Here is a 26,835-nt window from a genome sequence, read left to right on the forward strand (position 1 = left end):
GAGAGGTCAATCATAAAACCCACATCAGAAACAAGTTATTCTGGCAAACATCACATGTCAGTATTCTCAGTGAAATACTTTACCAAGGACTGAAACTGAGCATCTGGCTGATCCCTGAACCACATTTGTTGGAAGAGTCAGAGTCACATCTTCAGAAAGAACGTTTCCTGCAGATTGAACAGAATGGATCAGCATTTAGCACTAGGCTAATGTTTGGCTGTACAGGGAGAATGTGTTTGGGAATCATTGATTGCAAACAAACCCTTTGGACACAATAACCAACTCTGGGTGTTTGTCCTCTCAACTCCTTCAGCCTAATTTAAAAAAAAAAAAAAAAAAAAAAAAAAAAAAAAAAAAAAAAAAACCCACATCAGTAACTGCATGATCTTCATGATCAAACTCCAGAAGGCTGGTTAACACTCACCAGTACAAGTAGACTTCGAGTGACTACATCAACACGTCCTCTTGTTGGCACGGTCACAGCTTCAGTGCCACATCGAGTCTGGGACGGTTCAGCTGAAGCATTGACAGTCACATTGACAGCTCCTGCAGAGACAGACAGGAAGTAACACCTAATACACCCAATACACTTCAAATTTAGAGAGAGTCCAAAACTAACCAATAACAGAAGCTGTGAGAACCCATTTAAAGGTCTTTCTCCCATTAGCACAGAGACAGGATGAATACGGCTCATTAGACGCTACAAGAGTGAAGGCCGTGGATGAAGCTGGAGTTACTTTAACCTGCCAATGAAACAGAGCACATGGAGCAAATACACCTCTATACAGATCCATTATGTAAAGTAGGGATGCACAAAATAATCAGACATATTGACTGATAAATTGGTCACTTAAGTTTTCGTTATTGATCCGATAAAAACTGGCCGATGTATTAAAGCTGATATATAGGCTACATGAAATAAGAAAAGATTGTGAATTTGTGCATTGTTGCAGAAGACGCGCCCATGGAGTTACACCTTCATGACTGCACAATCAAGTTTGCTTGTGCATTGAGCTATTTGTGCCATTCTAAGATGCAATATTGTTTAGTTTGTGTATCAGATTAATCTGTACAGGATACGTTTGGTTGAGTTAATTAACGATGCAGCACAATGCTTCATTGTACAGGTGATCTTTAGTGTGCGTAGCTTAAACAGCAATTCACAATAACCACCATGAGTGGCATACAAGAATAAAATTGAATTCTCCAGGTTTGCCGATGTGTTGTAGTGTGTCATTGTGGGGAGCGCATCCAGAACATGAGCACATTGATCAGAAGTCAAATTTGCTTATACACTTGCATCACTTTATAGTGATATAGTTGTAATATTAAGTGGAGTATAAATAGCAGATTAATCTCATAGGACACGTTTTGAGTTAAACCCGCTAGAAAAGCTCTTCAGTTTCCCGGTGCTCATTCAGTTTGCTCGCTCAAACAGCAACACAAAACATTAAGAGCTATGATTGGGACTATTGTATGCATGGCATTATAATTGAATAATTCGTTACGTATATAGCACTTTTCTGGGTACTCAGTGTGTTACATATGGAAGGGGGAAAATCTCCTGAACCACCAATGTGCAGCATCCACCTGGATGCAATGGCAGCCATATTGCACCAGATCACCCACCACACAGCAGCTTATTGGTGAAGAGACAGTGATGAACCCAATCAGTATATGGGGATGTTTAGGAGGTCATGATTTTGGTATTGGCCAAAATTCATATTGCTGCATCCCTAATATAAATGGAAAATAAACCATGACAAACCATGATGCACTTGGACAGATAGCTGAAGACTGTGGCCTTCAGCTCAAAGGACTCTCCACGGACGATGGAGTACGGCAGGGAGAGCTCTAGGAAGAAGGGCTGGAAGACCGTCAGCTGAGCAGGAGGAGCCAGACCGAGTCCTTTAGAGGACAGACAGAACGCCTCCATCTCCCATGTGGTGATTGTGTCAGGAACCATGAGGGAAACTTGTGTGGATCCAGTAGCTCTGAAGGACAGGAGAGAGGAATAAGTGGAACAGAAGAACTTAAAACCAGAGGGTGGGGGTTGGGCTTTTGATGCAACAAGAGATTCTTCACTAACCCCACTTGAGCAAGCTGCCAGATCCAGGTTTCTGGAAAGTAAGATCTGACAGTTACTTTAACAGAGCGCTTGTCTCCATCACTTCTGGCTTCTGGAGGAGCAGGAGCCACCAAGTCAACCGCATCAATCATTTCCAAGGCTTAAAAAAAAAAAAAAAAAAAAAAAAAAAAAAAACACACACAACTACAGTTAGTTCACTAAAATAGAAGTTAAGAAGAGTTTTCCCCCCCTTCTTAGTGAATGAATCTGCATAAACCAACCTTCGGGGAATCTGGGGAAGCTGGGATACAGCCAGCACGGAGGGGGTCGTACAGCAAGATTTGTTGCGACCTTCATTCCCAGGCTCTGTCATGGTAACAAGTCAAAACACAAGCCCAAGTTCAAGTCAGTGACTGCATATTCCTCAGTGACTACATGGTCATGAATGGCTTTCTACCTTGAAGGTTGTGTAAGCTTTATTTGTAGGAACAATGTAGTCAGGATTTGGAGGGACAATGTAGTCAGGATTTGGACGAAGGGCTCGACGGGGTCGAAAAGTACCTAGACACTCCAGTTCATCATCAACACTGTATGGGTAACCTGATAGAGAGCGCACTGGGAGCAAGTCAAACACCTGGGACCATAGAAGGAAGAAAAAAAAAAAAAAAAAAAAAGCCTGGAAACTGGAAACTTGAACTAAATGCATTAATTGGTGGTATGCTAGTCACAGAGTTTAAAAGGTTAAGTGTCAAAATGTACACAAACTGCTATAGCCACAGATCTTAATAGCATAAGTTTGTCCGAATGATCCATCAGTATTACTCAAATTCTAAAGCTGAACCTGAAGGGCAGTGAAGTCCAGTAAGAATTTAAAGACCCCCTGTGGTGAAAATAAAGTTGTTCATGTCTATCTGGGGTTTTAACATGCTTTAGACAAACCATGTGCAAATTCAGTCAACACCATTGCAGAGTATAAAGTTGCAGTAAGCCATGGACGGTCTCAAACCTGTTTAAAAAAAAAAAAAAAAAAAAAAAAAAAAAACAAACAAACACACATTTCTGATGTCACAGACTACCTTGTAACCAATCACTGCCAGCAGGCTTTAGCATATCATTAACTGGCCATGCAAGGGAGTCTTAAAGGTTGTCTCACCATATTTTTCTACCGATATGAAAAGTCATGTGTATGCATATTCATAGATCCATATATATTAAATGAGGCAAGGGTGTTAAGTTACATTCAAGCCATTTTAAAGGATTAAGAACTTTACAGGAAAAAAAAAAAAAAAAAAAAAAAAAAAAGTCATTTTGTTAATTAAAGAGTACAGGGGGACTTTAAGTCAACTGCAAATTGATACCATTTTAGGACTCAGACGTCTTCCTGGCTCCAATATCCAGACACTCTGATCTACAGCACTGAGGCCACACAGAGATCCTGCTTGAGCAGAGACAGTCAAAACATTTCTCTCAGCTGGAACAGCTGTAGCGGGAGAGAACTCCAGAGACACCTGGAACAAGGACCAACACATGCTGTAGGACACGTCATTAACCATTTGAAGCCAAAAGATAGTGCATGTCATACCTTGTTTTGGAAACATGCTTCAGTGTCAAAAGATGCACTACCAACAACTATATTCTCACTGGGCAGAACACAGTAGACCAGAATCTGCACTGCTGGAGCCATATCAACACCGACAGACAGCTGGAACGACACTGAGCCGCTTGTGACTTTATTAGAAGCCCTTGCTGTGACTGTCTGAAATCCATGGAGGACGATCACGCCTCTGGACAAGACCTGACAGAAGACAAGACAAACAGGTGCATAAAACGGTGTTGGACAAACAGACTAGCAGTCAACAAAACTGTTGTTCACTCACCATATAGACAATGTCAGCACTGTAGTCACCAGACTCGCCAACAAAAGAGTATTTCACAGTCACTGGAAAAGTAGCACCACATTTGAGTGGCTGCTCAAGCGTCACTATAGTCAGTTCACTAAGTGATGGGTTGTTGGAAGAATCAGGTTGGAGAAGCTGAACAACCCTTGTATCTGTAGTGAAGTATGGCGATTTGTAACATAAACAAGCCCTGGAGTCACACTAGCCTGGGGAGCAATGAATGCAGTGGGTTTTTGCAAGAGTGATTGAAAGAAGTCTACACTTCACAAATATAAAGAGCGAATCATACCACCAGATTCAGATCCGCTTTAGGAAGTTTAGCTGTGTTGAGAGAGAATGTGGCCAGTCCGTTCTGGTTTGTGGTCAGATTTAGCAGCAGTTTGTTGCTGTTACCATTAAGGAGATACACAGCTTTGTTTGCAATTGGAGTCCCATTGAAACGAGACACGGTTATCTGTTGGGAAAGATCACAGTTAGGAAAGGGAACCAATGAGAAGGCTTCTGAGACAAGGGATGAACTTTTACTTGCCTTTGCGTCAATCGTTAACCCAGGTTCAAAATAATTTGGGAGGTCCACAAATGTGACCTTGCCAACTTCAAATGAAATGGACACGGTTGCAGATTTTGACATGACTACATCTGAGGTAAAACAAAAATGCACCAAAACAACAAGTCAACATCCTCCATACATGGGCTGTTGGTTCAGATTAGCTAATAGCTCATAGCTAATAGCTCACCTGTTCCCTCCTCAGTGACGTTCACAGTAACAACAAACAAATCTTGAAGACTATTCTCAAATTTGGTGTTGAAAAACACCGATGTATCGACGGTAATGGAGGCACATCCCATGGCATTCATCTGGTAGCAGATGAGTGTCACATTAAAGTCAAGCACAAGCAGAAGAAAAACCCTCCACTGTAAGGCAGGAGTTACACACCTGTCCGGTTTTACTCAGGCACAGACGGGTCACGCCTGGAACATATGGAAACGGATCACGGCACACTTCCACCAATGCTTGACCAGGTACAGGTTGGCCATACGTGTATCTGGGAAATAGTCACAAAATCAAGAATAGACTACACACGACAAAAAAAAAAAAAGCCTCACTCACTTGGCACAAGCCTCAACTTTCAGTCCCACATCTGCAACACTGTATGTCAGTGGTGTGTTTACGGTCACATCAAACTTGGGCAAAACTAAACCAGAAAGGAAACTTTAAATTAAGACCTCAGATCTGTTGTTGTACTGTTGCATATAGTTCTCAACTTACCATATTTTTTCACCTCAAAAACATGGGAGACCTCTCGGTCACCAATAAAAACTCTCAATGTGTACATCCCCATCTGAGCCTCTGGGTTCAACTCGTGAGAAAGCTGCAATATCCACCCCGTTGAGGAAACGTTTGTCCACTGACCAATCCGGTTATTTTTATTGTCCTATTAAAACAATTGACAGCTCAGAGAAATACTGCAAACAAAAAGCAAAAGTACAAAAAGCTGTCAGCTCTATTAAAAGACTTCCACAATTCTCACCTCCACCACAACCAGATTGTACTGCAAGACACAAAGACAGGAATTAGGCATTTAAAAGTCATTGACGGAAAAAAAGCCAGCATTAAGTTTACAGTTTGCTCATGGCCAGATCTTACCATCTGATCAAGAGGCACAAATTTGGCATCCATGGTGACAACTCTGAAATTCACTGCAAAGACACCAACAAACATTTATTGCATAGTGCACTTGTCTAAGAACTCATCATGTAATTGACTTTCTACACCAAAGATTCATTCACAGCTCACCCATTTGTCCTGGATTGTAGATGGGTTTGTCGGTTTGGATGAAGGTCAAAGGTAGGTAACGTCTGAACATGACTTTCCTCTCTTCGGTTGCACTGAAGACCCTCCCTTGAACTTCTACCTTCAGATTTTGCACCGATTCTCCATCTACTCGAGGAGCCTGCAGAGAAATTCAGTTAACAAACAAACCAGACAAAAAGCCACATGCATCTAATGACAGACCTTGAAACTAAAGCAACGATGAAGTGGCGTCGAGGAGCTCTGCTGCACAAGTTTAGTTATCCCGTTTTTGTCATCAAGCAGAGAAACAGTCATTGTGAGACTCTCTTGGGGTTTCAGAAGAGTTGCACACAATTTGGCATCAGATCCAGACTCAATCACTGCAGGGAACGTCACCATGAATAACCTGTGTGAACAGTTTAGGTTCAGATTCCAAAAGGAATCAGGTCAGAACATGTAGATGTTGGTTGAACAATCACAGAAAGTGGCTACCAGAGGGTTGCCAGGTCTACATATCAAAACTAGCCTAAAGGCCGATCAAAAATAGCCCAAAGTGATCATCTCCATCAGGGGGTGGGTTGGAGTTGGTAGGGTGGTATTTTGGAGCACCAAATTTGTAAGTAGTTGGGTTTGGTTATCTGGATGGGACAAACATGCAGAAAAAAAAAAAAAAAAAAAAAAAAAAAAAAACCCATGCACAGAGAAGCTACAAACTTGGAAACACTGGGCTGCCATGGTCAAAAGAAAGAACACAAGAACATTTTGTTCAGAATACATACACAACAAGGAACAAGAAACTCCAACTCCCTTCAACAATGACTTGCATTAAAATAAATAAAAAAATAAATAAAAAAATCCTTTATCCTTCGAACACTATATGGCCACAAAGTACAATGTGATTAACGCACTTTAACATGCAGCTAAAGCTTAGGTGTCATTTTACCATCTTTAAGACTAAACCAGCACAAACATTAGGCCCCTTCTGTTCACTTCAAAACTCATGGTACTTACGGCCTTTTCTGTCCTTCAACAGCAAAGAGGAAAAGGGCTAAAATGAGCCCTTTCCAAACACAATTCTCTCTCACAGCCATGAAGAGTAATCATCCAAGACTAGACAGAAATCAAGGGTCTCTTTCAAAAACCCAACAGTACTTTAAAAATCACACTGTTCAAATGCTCTACAGCTTAACTTTGAATCATCTGCCAGTGTTATTTAAATGCTCTTAATAAATCAGAACAGGTTGATTTCACACTCACAGGCAATCAAGCAGTCGTTAGGGCGGAGCCCCGGTGATTAATCACAGAGAGTTGGTTGCCAACTCTCATGCATTTGGGATGAAACACATTCATCCATCAGCATCTCACACCAAATACGAGACTGCCCAACGGATGGGGAACGTCGGTCCTTGTATTACGCTGTCCTGCAGAGTTTAGCCAAAGAATATACACAAACAAGAAGCGACAGTCATTAGAACGTTCCACTGCAACACCGGCACCCAGCAGCAGCCCTGCGTTTCCGCCATTTTGGGGTGATACTGGCAATATGGCAATATCTATGGCAATATCAGCTGCTTTGATAAAACAAAACATACATTAAAGCTGAAATCCAACCTGAATGATGACAACACAGAATAAAATACTATCACTAGTGATCATCAAATCCTTTTAACAGTTTATTTTACACACTTTGTGTTTAAGTCTTCCACTTTTTTTCACAAAACCTTTGCTCTCTAGAAACCCAGTCCGTTTGGGTTAAAATTCTTTAAAAAGCTTATAAACACTGGATTATTACCAACATATGAAATTAAGGACATGCATCAGAAAAATTGGGAATGTTGGACAATAAATATATGAATATAACAGCTTGATTTGCAGTGTTGTCTAATGTTCGTTAAAGCAAAAGTGTCCAAAAGTGTGAATTATGTGATAACAGACACAGCCATGCATCATGTATTATAAGATCATTATGTTTGTAGCGTGTTCCATTAAAATGTAGCTACAATATATATATTTCAATTCAGACCTAGATATTATTATTATTACTCCACTAGGTCTGAAATATATTGTTTGCTGCAAACATGATGATCTTAAATGTATTCATTATTAATTTACTATTAATAAAGGTGTAAAGTTGCATAAAATGGAAATACTCAATAATGTAGGCTAACTACATTACCTTAGATGGATGAATGGTTGGATTCCGCAACTGGTAAAATAAAACGTATATAAGACAATACAACATTTACTGTAGGAGCCATACAATTTACTGGTGACTTAATTTATAAAACTGTTCTATTGCGCTTCTTATTTGGCAGTGAAATTCGCCGATTTTGGGTGAGTAATAATGGCGGCCGCACTACTGGAACGCCATCTAGTGGCTGTTAGCCAAAAAGTATCAAAGTGTCGCCTTGGGTTCTAAGCTCTTTGGTTTAGCCAAAGCCACTGGAAGGCAGACCTGCAACCTTTAGCCAACATGCTAACATGATTTGTAGGTATGAAAGAAAGGAGACCAGAGGCCTTTTTTAATGTATGTCAAAGGAGAAGAGGCATCACTACACTGAATAAACCGCTTTTGTGAGGAAACAGCTCATTTAATGAATAAACTGCATGTCAAACAAACTATACGTTTGTTGGGAACAATATGTAGTTTTTACTATAATAAAAAGGTTATTTAATAAGAGGAGGCAGAGAAGGGAATGTCATAACAGTAAGGACTCATTTACGGCTTTACATTATATTTTACCGTGTTGAGTGATATTGTATATTGTTTAAAGTAAAGAATTTCAATGTTTTCTTTCTTTGGCAGGTTTTACCAGCTATGATAAGACTTGAATTGTAATGACTATTAAAACTACGTGAATACATATGATGCTGATATTTTGCAATTTAATATTATTCTGTTGTTTAAAGAAAATAAAATCGCTACCAGGTTATTAGACTTGTAATGATTTATGACTGTTGTTTGCCTAATGATGATGATATAATGCTTTGTACTGAATGAAAGTAAATTTAAGTTTTGGGGTGATCTTAAATTTAGTTTTATGTGCCCTGCAGTGACTAATTTGCAGTTAATAAAGCTATTTGCGCTCTTTTTTTCCCACAGTAAGACACAATCCACAAAGAGTGCAGTCCTACTGTACGTTTACGATATAACACACGTGTCAATCACGTTTACACACTGCTTCCAAAACTTTCATCTGTCATAAAAAAAATCCGGATCAGGTTCGATTTTCTGCATTTTTCACAAAAAGACCAAAGAGACCCTCTCATCTCCCCAAGACAACAGGCTTGTTTGAGATGCACTGGCGCTGCGCAGACCGATTGGCATATGACATCGAGTACCACGAGAGTGTTTGGAGAGCATACGAGTCGCTTATGCTTTTGAATCGCTCTGTACTTTGATGTCATGCGCAAATCGGTCTGTGCAGCGTCAATGCATCTTGAACAAGCAAGCCTATAGTGGCTGCATCCAAAACAGCCTACTTCTCTACTATATAGGCGAGCAAATAAGTATGTCCCAATCCTTAGTATTCATAAAAGAGTAGATGAGAATTACTGGGGTGATATTTCAAATTTTCTCTACAAAATTTTTGCAGTTGTTGCCATTTCCAGATGTTGTGTTTTAACGAACTAGAGATTTTATTAGATAAACATCGTATTCGGTTAGTCTAATCTAAAGGCCTTTAAATTGTGAAGATCTTGAGTTTTCGCTGAATGGCGTATCCGTGGCGGCCTGACAAAATTCGATGTTTCACCATGAAAAAGGAAGTTGTTTTAACTCAGGCATACAATGTCCGATCTGCCCCAAACTTCACATGTTTTATTAGAGTCCTTTGGCCTCAAGTAAGCTATAAAACCTTCTGTAGATTTTATTCTAAAAGTGTGCATATGCATAAAACCCAGATTGTCCGTACGCACAAAAGTTTTATGGCAGAACCAGTGCAAAAATTCCCTCTATAAAACCCAGTCAGCTGAAGATTGTGCGTACATGAATCTCAACCCCGTCTCCTCCCCAAAATCACCATATATGGAGGTTACAAAGCCTAGTTTTACTATGCATTATGTCATCTGCATGTAATTTCCATGCATATTCCCATCCACGCGACACCATGTTTAGGTACAAGACATTAAGAAAATATGACTATAAATGCCATCACTTTACATTGCTAAAAATCATTCACCATCCTTGTCTTGTTTTAGACAAAACTGAATCAAACTTGTATAAAATACTGTTCAGAATGTTTTTAGTGTTTAGATAGCTAAATAGCCATTGCATTTAGCTACCGTTTAAATACAATGGCATTTTTCATAATATTAGGAAGACTATGACAGGAGTTATCTTTAGGCTAGCCTACAGTCATTCTGTGCACAACACCAGCAGCACAACTGCGCTCAGCAGATGTTGTACGGTACTGTGTACAGTAGCTACTTGTCGGACGATCACAGAGCGATTCCTTCTGTGTCTGTCATTATGCCATTATGTTGCTAAGCTATAATTAGATGAAGTAATGTTTTCATGTAATTTCGGTGCTTTACTACGGTGCCTTTTTTTGTGTGTATGCAAAGATTACATCAGGCCCCTGGCCTGAAGACATCTACATGCCAATATTCAGTTTCAGTCATAGCGCCACCTGCAGGCAACAGTCATGTTTTACATTAAAATTTATCCTGAACCTCATCATTTTTGGTCAGTCTAATTTTAATCCCTTAGTGAGTTTTCGTTGAATGGCATGTCCGTGGCAACCTGACAAAGTCTGCTTCCTGTTTCGCCATGAAACAGGAAGCTGTTGTAAGTCAGGCATACAATGTCCAATCTGCCCCAAACTTCACATGTTTTTAATGAGTTCTGTCATTGCATAACAATATTCAGTTATAGTAATAGTGCCACCCACTGGCAACAGGAAGTGACTTGTTTAACACTGTGATGCAACATACTAAAATATACCCTGCATTCCATTCGGAAGGGCTCATCCCTATGCTCTAATCCCTTCAAAGGGTTTACCCTCCGGAGTGAGAGCTTCGAAGGGATGAAGGGTGTAAGGGTCAAAAAAACTATTTTTTTTTTGGAATGCACTTCTGCGTCATCTTTACGAGACAATCAAAGAGGAGCAGATTGTGCAAGCTGCGCCCTTCGTTTAACGTTAGTTTATTTATTTAATATTGGTTTATCGCACCATATTGCATATTGTGTCTATGTATTTGAAACAGGTGAATGACCTGCGTGAAGTTGGCCCCCCACCCAACGCAAAACGTCTGCAAAATAGTCTCAATCGTTTGTGCTCCGTTTGTGCTGGTTTGTGCCGTAAAAAATTTCGTTTGTGCTGCTTTGGTTTTTTAGATATTAAAATAATATTTATAGGTCATTCTCAGGTCACTCAGCCCCCCACATGTTCCAAATTCATCGAAAATAGTCTCAAACGTTTGTGCTTCGTTTGTGCTGGTTTGTGCCGGTAAAAGGTTCGTTTGTGCTGCTTTCGATTTTAAAATATTAGACTTTGAATTAAAGGCGATGACGTCACTCAGCCCCCCCCACATGCTCCAAATTCACCCAAAATAGTCTCAATCATTTGTGCTTCGTTTGTGCTGGTGAAATTTTAATTTGTGCTGCTTCCGTTTTTAATATATTAAAATAACTTTTATAGGTCATTCTCAGGTCACTCAGCCCCCCACATGCTCCAAATTCGCCCAAAATAGTCTCAATCATTTGTGCTTCGTTTGTGCTGGTTTGTGCCGGTAAAAGTTTCATTTGTGCTGCTTTCGATTTTAAAATATTAGACTTTGAATTATAGGCGATGGCGTCACTCAGCCCCCCCACATGCTCCAAATTCGCCCAAAATAGTCTCATTTGTTTGTGCTCCGTTTGTGCTGATTTGTGCTGGTAAAAGTTTAGTTTGTGTTGTTTCGGTTTTTTTTAAGAGCATATTATAGTGACTATTAGGCTATATACCAAAGCATAGACATTTAACAGAAATAGAAGGCGCAATGTGATTTTAAATTAAGTCTGTTTGCTTTCCTCCTTTTCAGTGACAAGCGCGTGTCAGAAACGGAAAGTTGTTGCATCAAAAAAGCTGCATCAGTCCGTGTAATTACTTCAATTAATTAGCCTACGTCAAGAAAATACGACTTATTTAATTGTCTAACTAAACCAAATCGAAAAAGCAAATATAGGCATTCGTTTAATTTGATTTTACTTGAAAATAAACAAAGACAAAAAAGAATTAAGCCTATATAAGACTTTTTTTTTTTTTGTATTTTTGGTTTATGGGTTAAACAAATTAGTTTATGCTTTAAAATTTGTTTCAAATGTGTGGGTGGCCCCTAAAATACTCATTTTGGCTTTATGTGGTCTAAAACAACACTGAGGAATTTTTTTATTTATTTGTAGGCCTATTTATTTTATTCTTAAAAGGCCAAAGTAAAACCTAATGATGCAACATGTTTCACTCGTTATTACAAGCAGTTTTTTGTTTTGTTTTTTATTCTTATAAATAATAACATAATTTGTGTTTCATTGGAAAAACCTAAAATATCAGAAAACAATGGAAGGGATTGCGCAGGCGCCTCCGCGGACAAGAGAAGTAGGCTATTGTTGTGCTCCGCACTATAGATGTAGGCTACATTGGCAAGAAATATATGAAACAACCAATTAGAAAAAAAATAAATAATAACTAATATGCAGAGCAGTAGCCTACATAAGATGAACTTGCATGATGGGACATGCAAGACATAAGTTGAATGGCGTTTCAGGGCGTCACTCATGCGAAACAAATATTAAAGAATAATCATATTTTTTACCCATGAATAAAATTACGAAAAATCTAGCTTTATTTTTCAGTTTTCAGTTTTTTTTTTTTTACACAAAACAAAACACAAAAATCAAACTCTTTCTTATTCCTCTTTATTTCTTTTTAAGTAAAAAAATCAAATCAGCCTACCAGGTGCACGGATGACGGACCCGGACCCCAATTAAACATCCAATATTGTTATTTCATTATTTCTTTACAAAAGCAAAATGAAAAAAAAAAAAAAAAAAAAATAGAATTATCATCAATTAATTATGTAATCATGATCAATTATCCTTCAGGAAACACAATATTATATAAACCTTTCAACAACGTTGTACTTATTTGTATTTATTATTTATAAAGCACATTTCAATACAACCGAAGTTGTCCAAAGTGCTGTACATTAAAATGGAGAAAATACAAGGCACAATTAATATAAAGCATACAAAACATAAAACACATACACATCTAGGAATCAATCACTCATCAGAGAGCATCTTGTTCGCGGAGGCGCCTGCGCAATCCTATCCATTGTTTTCTGATATTTTAGGTTTTTCCAATGAAACACAAATTATGTTATTTATAAAAATAAAAAACAAAACAAAAAACTGCTTGTAATAACGAGTGAAACATGTTGCACCATTAGGTTTTACTTAGGCCTTTTAAGAATAAAATAAATACAAATAGATTAAAATTTCCTCAGTGTTGTTTTAGACCATATAAAGCCAAAATGAGTATTTTAGGGGCCACCCACACATTTGAAACGAATTTTAAAGCATAAACTAATTTAAGTTAAACCCATAAACCAAAAATACAAAAAAAAAAAAAAAAAAAAAAACTCTTAAAGCTCATTTTTTAATCTTATATAGGCTTAATTCTTTTTTGTCTTTGTTTACTTTCGAGTAAAATCAAATTAAACGAATGCCTATATTTGTTTTTTCGATTTGTTTAATTAGACAATTAAATAAGTCGTATTTTCTTGACGTAGGCTAATTAATTGAAGGAATTACACGGACTGATGCAGCTTTTTTGATGCAACAACTTTCCGTTTCTGACACGCGCTTGTCACTGAAAAGGAGGAAAGCAAACAGACTTAATTTGAAATCACATTGCGCCTACTATTTCTGTTAAATGTCTATGCTTTGGTATATAGCCTAATAGTCACTATAATATGCTCTTATGCGATTTGCATTTACAGCCGTTCAGTGTCATTCATTTCAATGCAATCAATGTCTAATATTTATAAAGCGAGGCAGCACAAATGAAACTTTTATCGGCACAAACGATTACGACTGTTTGTGGTGAATTTGGAGCATGTGGGGGGCTGATTGACCTGAGATTTTATAAATATTATTTTAATAGACATAGGCCCTATCTAAAAAAACGAAGCAGCACAAACGAAACTTTTACCAGCACAAATGAAGCACAAACGTTTGAGACTATTTTGGGCAAATTTGGAGCATGTGGGGGGCTGAGGGACCTGAGAATGAATACCCAATTATTTTAATATTTTAAAAACCGAAGCAGCACAAACGGAAATTTCACCGGCACAAACTAGCACAAACGGAGCACAAACAAAAGAGACTATTTTGGGTGAATTTGGAGCATGTGGGGGGCTGAGTGACGTCATCGCCTATAATTCAAAGTTTAATATTTTAAAATCGAAAGCAGCACAAATTAAACTTTTACCGGCACAAACCAGCACAAACGAAGCACAAATTATTGAGACTATTTTGGGCGAATTTGGAACATGTGGGGGGCTGAGTGACCTGAGAATGACCTATAAAAGTTATTTTAATATTTCAAAAACCGAAGCAGCACAAACGGAAATTTCACCAGCACAAACCAGCACAAACGGAGCACAAACGATTGAGACTATTTTGGGCGAATTTGGAGCATGTGGGGGGGCTGAGTGACGTCATCGCCTATAATTCAAAATCTAATATTTTAAAATCAAAAGCAGCACAAACGAAACTTTTACCGGCACAAACCAGCACAAACGAAGCACAAACGATTGAGACTATTTTGGGTGAATTTGGAGCATGTGGGGGGGCTGAGTGACGTCATCGCCTATAATTCAAAGTCTAATATTTTAAAATCGAAAGCAGCACAAACGAAACTTTTACCGGCACAAACCAGCACAAACGAAGCACAAACGTTTGAGACTATTTTCGATGAATTTGGAACATGTGGGGGGCTGAGTGACCTGAGAATGACCTATAAATATTATTTTAATATCTAAAAAACCGAAGCAGCACAAACGAAAATTTTTACGGCACAAACCAGCACAAACGGAGCACAAACGATTGAGACTATTTTGCAGACGTTTTGCGTTGGGTGGGGGGCCAACTTCACGCAGGTGTTTGAATGGACTGATAAAGGGAGATGTAAAGTATTTTTGTTGAAGTACAATGCCATTTTGACCATAATAATGTACCAAATCTAACTTTAAATATTACAGTAGTATAGAAAAATACTATACACACATGTATAGGTAAAATCGAACTCCTAACCTCCTGTACCCATTCTGTGATGTCAAAGAACTTCCCTGTGCAAAGGATCATGGGGGCCCGAAGTGTCCATCAGTTGTACCCTTCGAAATCCTTAATTCCAAAGTAGCCCTTTTTGAAGTAGCCAGTTTTGAGCACTTTGGTTTGGAATGACCCTTCAATATGGCAGCCATGATTATTTTCATTCCAAAGTGCCCTTCGGCGATATATCCCGTTTGGAACGCACCGATACAGTGCTAAACATGTTACAAACATTCTAAACCATTCTAGCAACACTTATCTGAATGCTAAAGCATGCTATTATCGTCACGAAACAGGAAGTTGTTGTAACTCAAGCATACAATGTCCAATCTGCCTAAAACTTCACATTTGTTAAGTGGCCTGCCTGAAGACATCTACTCAACACAATTTAGTTGCAGTCATAGCCCCACCAGCTGGTAGCAGGAATTGTGGCAAATACAAATGACTAAAGTCCTCCTCCTGTATTTATATAATTAAATGCATATTGCCTACCGTGCTTTTTTCCTAAAGTGGTGGTTTGGGTGGGAGGGCCCTTTCATTGCTGCTTGCAGCTTTAATAAACTGTATGTAATTTAAGTTCTGTTGGTTTTATATGAAAATAAATATGATGCACAAAACACCCGGACTACTTGTTTTATTCCATTCAAAAGATGTTTATTAATAATTTTTACTTTAATACAAACATGTTTTTATAAATATGACAACAATCACATAACCCATAGAGAGACACTGCCAGAGAGTTTGGAAATATTCACACATAATTTATTCACATAAAAACATAATATCTGTAACGATGACTCAACAGAGTTAGGATCCATCTGCAGCTTTATTAAAAGATACTTTGTTGTGTACACAGGCAGGGGTCAATCACCAGCGTCAGATACAGACAGGGCTGAGCAGAGATGTAATCGTAAACCAGGCAATAGGTCAGGGCAGGTGGCAAACAGAAAATACACAATCCAGGCAGACAGAAGGTCAGGACAGGCAGCAATGTATCGAAAACAGGGAAAACAGTCCAGGGTCATACACAGGGAAATAATACGCTCAGAGTTGTCAGCAATGGCAAAACAAAACTTCGCAGTGAGTGTGTGTGTGTGTGCGTGCTGGTTAAATATTCCACGGGATTGGCTACAGCAGTGCGCGTGATCAGTGCCAGGTACGGGATCATGGGAAATGGAGTCCAGGGGGGGGAATCAGTACTCGGGTGATGGTAACCTCTAGCGGTAATCAGAGGGAGCCACAGAGGCTTGATTTGTGACAATATCAGAGTTTTAAAATAAAACATTTTAAAAGAGATCAATACATCATGGCTGTTTAAAGTCGGCATGAAATCAAAATTGACAACTTTTTTAATATTTGAGTATTTATCAATAATTTATTCATGCACTTCATTATTTTTTAAAATTCATGTGCCCTCACAATCTTTAATCAAAAGCATTGGGTGCTTCTCAATTCTTATTTGTGCATGCTCTTTTCCTTTCCTCGCTTCCTTTCTCACGTCTTAGCTCCACCCCTTCAGGATGGGAGGGAAAAGATTAAATTTGAATTGAAACGATATCCTCGCTCCCTTTAGCGTTTCACTTAATAGTATCATCACTGAAGGGATCTGCCCATATGTTGTTAAAGTTTGGTTAATTAAAAAAATATATATATGTTTATTAATAAAACAAGATACCCCGTTGAAATATGTGAGATGTAAAGTTTATTTAAACTGCAAAACTAAAGCATACATTTAAATGTGACATATGAAGGGGGAGGAGAATTTATATGTGCATCAGGTTTTGATGAGAAAGACTTCTGCAAAGGATACATCTGTGTGAACTAACAAACAAAAAAAAAAAAAAGCTCGCTCGCTCTGCCCGTTCGCTTCGTGCCAACGGACACGCACTGTTAGTCAGTCTCTCGCCGTTTACTGCTGCTGATGTCCTCATCATCCTCAAAGTTCTTACAGTAACATGATGGTGCTCGCAGAGAGTCTGGTGGAAATCCCCCACTGACTGCAAACACACATTCAGGCCTATACATTTAATTTCTTTTGTAATGTTGCAGTTGTAATGTCCAAGCACAAAACAGACTAAAGAATGCATGACAGCTTCTTTATTAGTCAAAAAAAAAAAAAAAAAAAAGGTTTGTTCAAGTTTGACAAGCACAAATTTCTGATGGGGACAGCTAGTTCAAACAGCAATGCAACAATGTAGGCAGTTAGTCACATCAGCACGATTTAGAACAATGGTCAAGCCTATTGGTTAGTGTATTTTAAGAAACGTAATGCACCTTTGTGTCAAAGCATGAAACCGCCATCTGATCCTTGAATATAGTTTAATCCTTAAAGTTTCAAGAGCAGGTGACTTAGTCTTTTCTTAGATTTAGGTTTATTAGGCTGTTGTCACTTTAGGAGCTGCAATTATCCACACTGTTAAATTTATGTTCTCATACTTAATTTCTCATTGAGTGACCCCACTAAACATTCCCATATTGGTTTATTGCCTCTTTTGGTTTAGTATAGTAAAACTATCTATTAGATATTGGTCTATAACTGAATAGCAACACAAAGTGCTTATTACCATAGAAAAAGAGATGATTTGTAAATTTGTTACTAAATGTCACCTGCAAAGTACATATCAGTTTTAACCCATTTCCCCTGTCCAAACTATGAATTTTAACCTCATTTACACAGATTAGGCCATTACTCTGCAAAATGTTTGGAAAAAAACACCTTTTGGAGAAATCCACTACAGCTACAGGAGCATTTAGTTAAATCCAAATTAACGTCAAAAAGTGAAAGCTCAACCAGTTAATAGCAGCCACTGCCTGAGTGAAATACATTTAGTCATTGTATAATGACCTGAAGGCACTTGAGCAATAGGGGAGGAAAAAAAAAAAAAAAAAAAAAAAAAACCAATTGTATAAAATTTATTTTATTCAACTCATGCATACTGAACAGGAGAACATGTATGTCGTCTCAAATGCATCACCTAAAAGAGGAACAGGAAATGAGCTGGATCATGTTCAGTGAACTTAGCCAGAGCAAAACATGATTAAGATGCACAAGCATACTTGTCTGATAGTAGTCATAAACACTGATGACCGCTGGCTTGAGATTATTCACTGCAAGAACCTGATTCAGCTTCAAAGAGTAAGTCATGGGGACACCTTTGGGAACCTGAGAGACAGAAAAGATGAACAGCAGCACATACACAGCACACAAGATGGCAGCTCCTGAATACATCCAGTATACACAGTCTCACCTCTTTCAGATACACTAGGACACTGTCATCTCCAGCATCAACCCGTTCCACTAGTGGAGCAAATGTTTGGGGTGAAGACCCCAGCTGAGGGAGAAAGGCCATCGTTTACATAAATTGCATCCCAAAATTCTTGAAGCGCATTCAGACTTTCCGAATCTTAAACATACGAACCAGTGACGTATCTGCCGTAAAGCCAGATAGGAGCTTAATGTCCACAATAACCATGTTAGTGCTTGCTTTTGCACCATTGTACCTGAATGAGGGTGGTAAAGGAATAAAGGGGTTTAGTCAACAGGATCAAGAACACTTTTCTAGGAGTCAAACACGAGCTGGTTTCAGGACACAAAGCCAAAACTATTCTTACTTCACAGTGAAGCTCAAGATGAGATTGGCTCCCAGCGGTTGGCAGTCTGCCTTCACCTTTGCTTCGACACTCAGCGTTTTGGTGACTTTAACAGGTGTTGGGATGTTGTAGAAACATGCAACCTACAGTACGAGTTCAGAGCAAACGATAACTAGGAAGTGCACAGAGAAAGAAATAGAGGGGGTGAAGGTACAGACCTGCACAGACACACAGGAAGATCCTGACGCTTTAACACTATATTTGCCAGGAACGTTCTTCAGCGGCTTCTCCTGAAACAGCAGCCTGTTGTCCCGATTCACAGTGAAGCTATAAGACTCTCCTCCTGCCACCGAGGACTGTACAGTAACAGTGCTGGAGCAGTCCAAGCTGAACACTTTAGCAGCATACACAGACAAGGCATGAAGAGCCACCACAGTGTCCTAAAAACAAGCACCAGATTAAAAACTCCAATCATAAGTGATTGAGCTCATGTTTAGCCATCAGAGGTACCTGGGTGGAGGTGAAGCCTCCATAGGGATTCTGGCGGGTCACGAGCCAGTTGACAATGCGGTTAGCATAGCCCAGAGTTGCTGTTGAGAGAGGCTGTTCAGCGAGAACTGCTAGCAGCACATAAGAGCTGATCTCTACCGCCAGAGTATCACCAGATGTCGTCTGAGACCAGTGTAGCTTAGTGCCTAAAGACAGGAGAGCAAGTTGATGACACAACCTGATGAAGCAACAAAGAGGCAAGTGAAATCTCACCTTCAGAAATGGCATTGTTGTTTAAGGCAGTTAGAAGCTGTGATCGAGTGCTGGTCTCTCCAGCAAGACTAAAGGAGTAGGCCAGCAGAGCAGTGGCATAAGTATTTCCCAGGTTCCCAACAACAGGCCTCAAGCATGACAGAGCATTGGTGATGACAGGATCCTAAAGAGAGGAAAAAAAAAAAATAAATAAATAAATAAAATAAAATAAAATTCTAACAGACTGAACAGGAAGGTCATCCACAGGCTGCTCAAACATCAACTGGAGACGCTTTTACCGTGACGGGGATGCCTAGTTCAAGCAGTGATACAACAACATAGGCGGTCATGGTCACGCTGTCCCCAACGCCACCCTAAAAACACACCAACACAATTGATTTACAGGAACTCCGCACCAAGCCTATTGGTTAAAGGGCATTTAAGACAAGTAATGCACCTTCATGTCATTGTGGTGCAGAGTTCCCTGCTGAATGAAACAACCATCTGAACCCTGCTTGCTGATCAACCAATCCTTTGCACTCTGCAGGACATGTGGATCGATGAAGATAAATTGCCTGGCTAGACCAAAAGTCCTCAGGACAAAGGCAGTCAACCTGGCCATGGAGTTGACAAACTTACAAACTGCTGGTGTCATGACAGATTACACAAGAGAAGAACTGTCAAACTCACCATGTATTTGATTCATCATAACCAAATGTGCTGAATGAACCATCTTCGTGCCTGTAGTTCAATTGCCTTTGGTATCCTGTTCAGGTCAAAAGCCACATGTAAATTGGTCAGGAAGGGAGTGTATAAGGCACTCCAATAGGAAGAGCAGGGGCCCGTTTCATACAAGTTTACCAAATAAGCTAGACTCATTTCAGTTTGTCTGATCATTTTTAACCAAAATCAACTGACAATAAATCAGATTTACTGAAATAAACCTGGATTATTTGGTAAACTTATGAAACCGGCACCAGGACTAAATTGCCTTGAGACTTAGTCCTTTAAAGTCAATTTGGTCATCCATACCGCTTTGAAGGTAGCCGATGGCGGTCTCTCGGATGGCTGCGGTGAGTTGCCCCGTGGCTTCCAGGTACAGCAAGATGTAAATATTGGGAGCAAGAACAATCATATTCTGTTCTCCACAGCCATACGGCATCCGTAATAACTTATCCAGATTCTTCAGCGCACGACCCATTATGTCCCCTATGAGAGGTCAAGCATAAAACCCACATCAGAAACAAGTTATTCTGTCAAACATCACATGTCAGTATTCTCAGTGAAACGTTTTACCAAGGACTGAAACTGAGCATTTGGCTGATCCCTGAACCACATTTGTTGGAAACATCAGAGTCACATCTTCAGAAAGAGCATTTCCTGCCAGCCAAATAGAACAGATCAGCATTGAGTGTTAGGCTAATGTTTGGCTGTACAAGGTGGTGTTTGGGAATCATTGATTGCAAACAAACCCTTTGGACACAATAGCCAACTCTGGGTGCTTGTCCTCTCAACTCCTTCAGCCTAAAAAGCAATAAAACACATCAGTAACTGCATTATCTCCACAATCAAACTCAAGGCGGCTGTTTAACACTCACCAGGACAAGTAGACTTCGAGTGACTACATCAACACGTCCTCTTTTCGGCACAGTCACAGCTTCAGTGCCACATCGAGTACGGGACGGTTCAGCTGAAGCATTGACTGTCACATTGACAGCTCCTGCAGTGACAGACAGTTAGCAACCAAGATGTAACACTTGCACTTTAACATTTTAGAGAGACAGTCAAACTGACCAAGAACAGAAGCTGTGAGAACCCATTTAAAGGTCTTTCTCCCATTAGCACAGACACAGGATGAATACGGCTCATTAGATGCTACAAGAGTGAAGGCTGTGGATGAAGCTGGAGTCACTTTAACCTGCCAATGAAACAGTACATGGAACAAAGACACATTATCTTCTCTATACAGATCCATTATGTAAAGCAGATCAATTATGCAAAGATGAAGCCAATGCACAATGCCGATAAATGGACTACGTTTTCGTTATTGATCTGATAAGAATCCACAGAGGTACACCATCATGACTAGCACAATCAAGTTCACTTGTGCATTCAGAGTTATGTGCCATTCTAAGATGTAATGTTTAGTGCGTGTATTCGATTAATCTCGGTTAGGATACATGAGTTAACGATGCAGCACAACACTTTATAGTACAGGTGTCTTTAGCGTGCAGAGCAACGCAAATAACCGATTTGGATGGTCATACATAGGAAAACACTTGTACTAAAACTGACTTCTCTAGGTTTATTTGCCAATGCATTTTAGTGTGTCACTGTGGGGAGTGCATCCAGAACATGAGCACATTCTGACCAGAACAGTCAAATTTGCTTATACACTTGGATCACTTTGTAGTGATATAGTCATGTTAAGTTTGTAATATAAATAGCCAATTAATCTCATGACACATTTAGAGTTAAATCCACTGAAGAGCTTTTCTAGATTCCTTGTACTCATTCAGCTCTTCAGCGCTCATGCCCAAAACAGCAACACAAAACATTAAAAGCGATGATTGGGACTGTCATATGCATAGCATTATAGTTGAATAATTTGAGTACCCAGAAAAGCACTATAGATAGTGTAACAGTGCATTACATATTGAAGGGGGAATCTCCTCAACCAAATGCACAGCATCCAGCTGGATGCAACGACAGCCATATTGCACCAATTCACCCACCACACAGCAGCTTATTGGTGAAGACAGCGATGAAGCCAATCCGTAAGTGGGGGATGATTAGAAGGCCATGATTTTGGTATTGGCCGAAATTCATAGTTGCACCCCTAATATAAGAGGTAAATAAACCATGACAGACCATGATGCACTTGGACAGATAGCTGAAGACCGTGGCCTTCAGCTCAAAGGACTCTCCACGGACGATGGAGTACGGCAGGGAGAGCTCCAGGAAGAAGGGCTGGAAGACAGTCAGCTGAGCAGGAGGAGCCAGACCGAGACCTTTAGAGGACAGACAGAATGCATCCATCTCCCATGTGGTGATTGTGTCAGGAACCGTGAGGGAAACTTGTGTTGATCCAGTAGCTCTGAAGGACAGGAGAGAGGAATAAGGGGAACAGAAGAACTAAAAACCAGGGGCTGTATTCACAATACATTTTATCTTACCACTAAGAGTTCTCCTAAATAGCAGTAAAAGTTCTCAGCTAAGAGTTCTTAAAACTCATTCACAAAGCTGCTGAGACAAACTTTTACTAAGGAATAGACTGAAGTCTTAAGCTAAGAGTAAGGGCGGGGTTGACCTTGTTGCTATGGAGTAAACACAGTGATTGGCTGATGGGGAGGAGTCAGCGATTTAAATTATGTTTCATTAACGTAGTTCAGGAGGAACAAGTCAAATAAGCTACCCAATCATTACGTCATCTTAATGATTACGTCATCTCAACCAGCTGTCAACAATCTGTAATCAACGCATCTACCCAATCGGCATGAGTTCAGGCCTGTATATAGTCACAGTCAAAACTCACCCAAGGATCCTCGACAGTTTCCAGAATCCCTCCACCACCCCATCTCCTCACACTCTCTGGGTTACTTCATATAGTCTAAAAGGGGGGAGGGGGGTACTCTGTGTTCGGGCTGATTACCGAGCTCGGAGCCCTCTCCCTGGACAGCACGCCAAATACGTTTACCAATTTATTTACCTGGCTTATTTGTAAGTGTGAACTTTTTAAAAAGGTTTTAAAATACAAATGTTGCCCTATTCAAATAAATATTTAATAAAAATGTTGCCATAGTCAAAATAAAATGTTGCCATAAAGGTTTTAAAATGTAGGCTAAAGGTCACCAATTAAACTAGTATATGCGGTTAATTGTCCACCTCTTGGATGTCTGCATCTCAAGAGAATGCAGAATTCAAGCGACAAATTATGTTTTATAAGCAAAGTTTGGGAGATACACATTCAAACAGTTTTTCTAATCAGCTCGAGAGGAGGAATATATACACAGATGAGAGCCAACTCGCCTATAGTTACTGCGACAGTTTTCTGCATCCCTCCGCCACCCTGTCCCTCACTCTTGGCTGGGGATATGGGGAGAACTTTGGGTTTGGGCTAAATTCCAAGCTCAGAGCCCTCAATCTCCTTGGACAGCACACCAAATTATGCATATGCATACACACACACACACACACATATATATACATATATACATATATACATATATACATGGACTGACATGCCGATTATTTTTAAGAGTTTCTCCTAAATCTGTAATTTAGGAGCTACTTTTAGCCTTTAGATGTTTTGTGAATATGGCCCCAGATGCAACAAGAGATTCTTGACTAACCCCACTTGAGCAAGCTGCCAGATCCAGGTTTCTGGAAAGTAAGATCTGACAGTTACTTTAACAGAGCGCTTGTCTCCATCACTTCCAGCTTCTGGAGGAGCAGGAGCAGGAGCAGCAGCTGCTACCATGTCAACTGCATCAAACCTTTCCAAGGCTAAAAAGGAAGAACTACAGTTAGTTCACTGAAATAGAAGTTCTGGCTTTCTGCATGCACTTCATTTCTGAAGCTACAAAAGGATCTTAACGGTCCCACTTTGTGGATCAGCAAATTGTGTGGTGTTAAAGCTCATGCTTAAATGCAAAGAAAGTTGGAATAACCTCCCAAAACTCAAGGACAGTTCAAAAGGCAGTACTTTTTACTGAATGAAACTTCATAAACCAACCCATTGGGAAGCCAGGGAACCTGGGATACCGCCAGCACGGAGGGGCTCGTACAGCGAGATTTGTTGCGACCTTCATTCCCAGGCTCTGTCATGGTAACAATTCAAAACACAAGCCCAATTTAAAGCAAGCGACTGCATATTCCGCAGTGACTACATGGTCATGAATGGCTTTTTACCTTGAAGGTTGTGTAAGCTTTATTTGTAGGAACAATGGGGCCACGATTTGGAGGAACAATGAAGTCAGGATTTGCACGAAGAGCTCGACGGGGTCGCAAAGTACCTAGACACTCCTGCTCATCCTCAACACCGTATGGGTAACCCGATAGTGATCGCACTGGGAGCAAGTCAAACACCTGGGACCATGGGGAAAAGGGACAAAAAAAAAAAAAAAAAAAAAAAAAAAAAAATTATGTTTCTGGAATCTTGAACTAAATTCATTTATTACATTGCATTAATTGTTGGTATATTAGTCAGAGTTTAAAAGGTTACATGTAAAGTGTACACTAAAGCTCCTGCAAGGCAATTTTATTTGTATAGCACATAAATTGTTTTACATGAACCAAATACATAAAAATGGAATGCATAATAGAAACAGTAAAAAGAATTCCGCTATCTGGATGGAAGAGTTAGGAGGTTTAAGTAGGAAGTTTAAGTATAAGTCACACACAGCATAAGTTTATCCAATTGATCAATCAGCATTACTCATTCTAAAAGCTGAACCTGAAGGTCAGTCAAGTCCAGTAAGAATGTAAAGCCCCCCGTGGTGAGAAAAAAAAAAAAAAAAAAAAAAAAAAAAAAAAAAAGTTATGAACTTGTTCATGTCTGGTTCACAAACCATGTGCAAATTCAAAACCATTGCAGAGTATAAAACTGCTGTAAACTATAGACAGTCTGAAATTGCTGATGTTTCTGATAAACTACCTTGTAACCAAGGGAGTCTTAAGGTTATCCTGCTATATTTTTCCACTGACAAAAAAAAAAAAAAAAAAAAAAAAAAAAAAAGTTATGAACTTGTTCATGTCTGGTTCACAAACCATGTGCAAATTCAAAACCATTGCAGAGTATAAAACTGCTGTAAACTATAGACAGTCTGAAATTGCTGATGTTTCTGATAAACTACCTTGTAACCAAGGGAGTCTTAAGGTTATCCTGCTATATTTTTCCACTGACAAAAAAAAAAAAAAAAAAAAAAAAAAAAACACACACACAACACCATGTACATTTAGCAATATGGCAGGCGTATGATGCATATTACAAGTGTTATGAACTATGCCTCTGACGTTCTGAGTAGTTCAAAGAGTTAAGGGTACCAATTGTTAGAAGGCCGCTGTCTGACTCATGAGAACCTGGTTTAGTCATCATATTAGCCGTTTGATAAGTCAAATGGCTATTCATAAATTACCGTTATGTGTCTGACATTGTAAAAAGTGATTACCGCAGTAACTTGACCGAGTGGATCTTGTCTGAGCTTGTGCAAGTGAGTGGAGGCAGGGATAATTAGCATATTCATAGATCAGTGTATATTAAATGAGGCAAGGTGTACATTCAAGCCATTTTAAAGGATTAAGTACTTTTCACAGGAAAAAGTAGTTTGTCTCATTGGTGATCAAAGATGAGTTAAGGGATAAAGTTGACTACAGGGGGACTTTAAAATCAACTGCAAATTGATACCATTTTAGGACTCAGACGTCTTCCTGGCTCCAATATCCAGACACTTTGATCTACAGCGCTGAGGCCACAAAGAGATCCTGCTTGAGCAGAGACAGTCAAAACGCTTCCCTCAGCAGGAACGGCTGTAGCGGGAGAGAACTGCAGAGACACCTGGAAGAAGGGCCAACACATGCTGTAGGACACGTCACCATTCCCCACTTAAAGCCAAAAATAGCTGAAGTACATACCTCGTTTTGGAAACATGCTTCAGTGTCAAAAGATGCACTACCAACAACTACATTCTCACTGGGCAGAACACAGTAGACCAGAATCTGCACCGCTGGAGCCATATCAACACTGACAGACAGCTGGAACGACACTGAGCCGCTTGTGACTTTATTACAAGCCTTCGCTTTGACAGTCTTAAATCCATGGAGGACGATCACGCCTCTGGACAAGACCTGACAGAAGACAGTTGAATAAGATGCTGGACCAAAAAAAAAAAAAAAAAAAAAAAAAAAAAAAAAAAAAAAACCACACACAACCCTGTTGTTCACTCACCATATAGACAATGTCAGCACTGTAGTCACCAGACTCCCCAACAAAAGAATATTTCACGGTCACTGGAAAAGTAACACCACATTTGAGTGGCTGCTCAAGCGTCACTATAGTCAGTTCACTAAGTGATGGGTTGTTGGGAGAATCAGGTTGGAGAAGCCGAACAACCCTCGTATCTGTAGTGAAGTATGGCGATTTGTAGCTATAAATAAACCCTGGAGTCACACTAGCCTGGGAAACAATGAATGCAATGGGTTTTTGCAAGAGTGACTGAAAGAAGTCTACATTTCACAAGAAGCGAATCATACCACCAGATTCAGATCCGCTTTAGGAAGATTAGCAGTGTTGAGAGAGAATGTGGCCAGTCCGTTCTGGTCTGTGGTCAGATTTAGCAGCAGTTTGTTGCGGTTACCATTAAGGAGATACACAGCTTTGTTTGCAACTGGAGTCCCATCGAAACGAGACACTGTTATCTGTCGGGAA

At 39.6% G+C, this 26,835-nt stretch overlaps 1 protein-coding gene across 1 annotated transcript in view; it reads right to left on the bottom strand.

The window, feature by feature from the left end:
* Window positions 1-26,835, bottom strand: part of LOC125277193 — a 47,916-nt gene that overhangs the window by 2,508 nt on the left and 18,573 nt on the right. The window contains 47 exon segments of the mRNA XM_048205559.1: window positions 84-167; window positions 263-314; window positions 425-546; window positions 620-743; window positions 1,769-1,994; window positions 2,090-2,228; window positions 2,350-2,434; window positions 2,526-2,702; window positions 3,427-3,576; window positions 3,651-3,863; window positions 3,946-4,145; window positions 4,148-4,172; window positions 4,256-4,420; window positions 4,496-4,605; window positions 4,704-4,824; window positions 4,904-5,012; window positions 5,078-5,162; window positions 5,237-5,402; window positions 5,499-5,519; window positions 5,615-5,667; window positions 5,765-5,921; window positions 5,984-6,167; window positions 6,773-6,861; window positions 18,015-18,052; window positions 18,135-18,240; window positions 18,326-18,409; window positions 18,497-18,578; window positions 18,690-18,811; window positions 18,887-19,108; window positions 19,179-19,363; window positions 19,431-19,593; window positions 19,709-19,783; window positions 19,867-20,023; window positions 20,100-20,175; window positions 20,442-20,618; window positions 20,706-20,789; window positions 20,882-20,933; window positions 21,008-21,129; window positions 21,204-21,327; window positions 22,281-22,506; window positions 23,762-23,915; window positions 24,145-24,229; window positions 24,321-24,497; window positions 25,816-25,965; window positions 26,043-26,255; window positions 26,356-26,583; window positions 26,661-26,825. Coding sequence (XP_048061516.1) covers window positions 84-167; window positions 263-314; window positions 425-546; window positions 620-743; window positions 1,769-1,994; window positions 2,090-2,228; window positions 2,350-2,434; window positions 2,526-2,702; window positions 3,427-3,576; window positions 3,651-3,863; window positions 3,946-4,145; window positions 4,148-4,172; window positions 4,256-4,420; window positions 4,496-4,605; window positions 4,704-4,824; window positions 4,904-5,012; window positions 5,078-5,162; window positions 5,237-5,402; window positions 5,499-5,519; window positions 5,615-5,667; window positions 5,765-5,921; window positions 5,984-6,167; window positions 6,773-6,861; window positions 18,015-18,052; window positions 18,135-18,240; window positions 18,326-18,409; window positions 18,497-18,578; window positions 18,690-18,811; window positions 18,887-19,108; window positions 19,179-19,363; window positions 19,431-19,593; window positions 19,709-19,783; window positions 19,867-20,023; window positions 20,100-20,175; window positions 20,442-20,618; window positions 20,706-20,789; window positions 20,882-20,933; window positions 21,008-21,129; window positions 21,204-21,327; window positions 22,281-22,506; window positions 23,762-23,915; window positions 24,145-24,229; window positions 24,321-24,497; window positions 25,816-25,965; window positions 26,043-26,255; window positions 26,356-26,583; window positions 26,661-26,825 — 6,124 coding nt within the window.

This window comes from Megalobrama amblycephala, linkage group LG1 (genome assembly GCF_018812025.1).
Source record: "Megalobrama amblycephala isolate DHTTF-2021 linkage group LG1, ASM1881202v1, whole genome shotgun sequence".
NCBI classification, from domain to species: Eukaryota; Metazoa; Chordata; class Actinopteri; order Cypriniformes; family Xenocyprididae; genus Megalobrama; species Megalobrama amblycephala.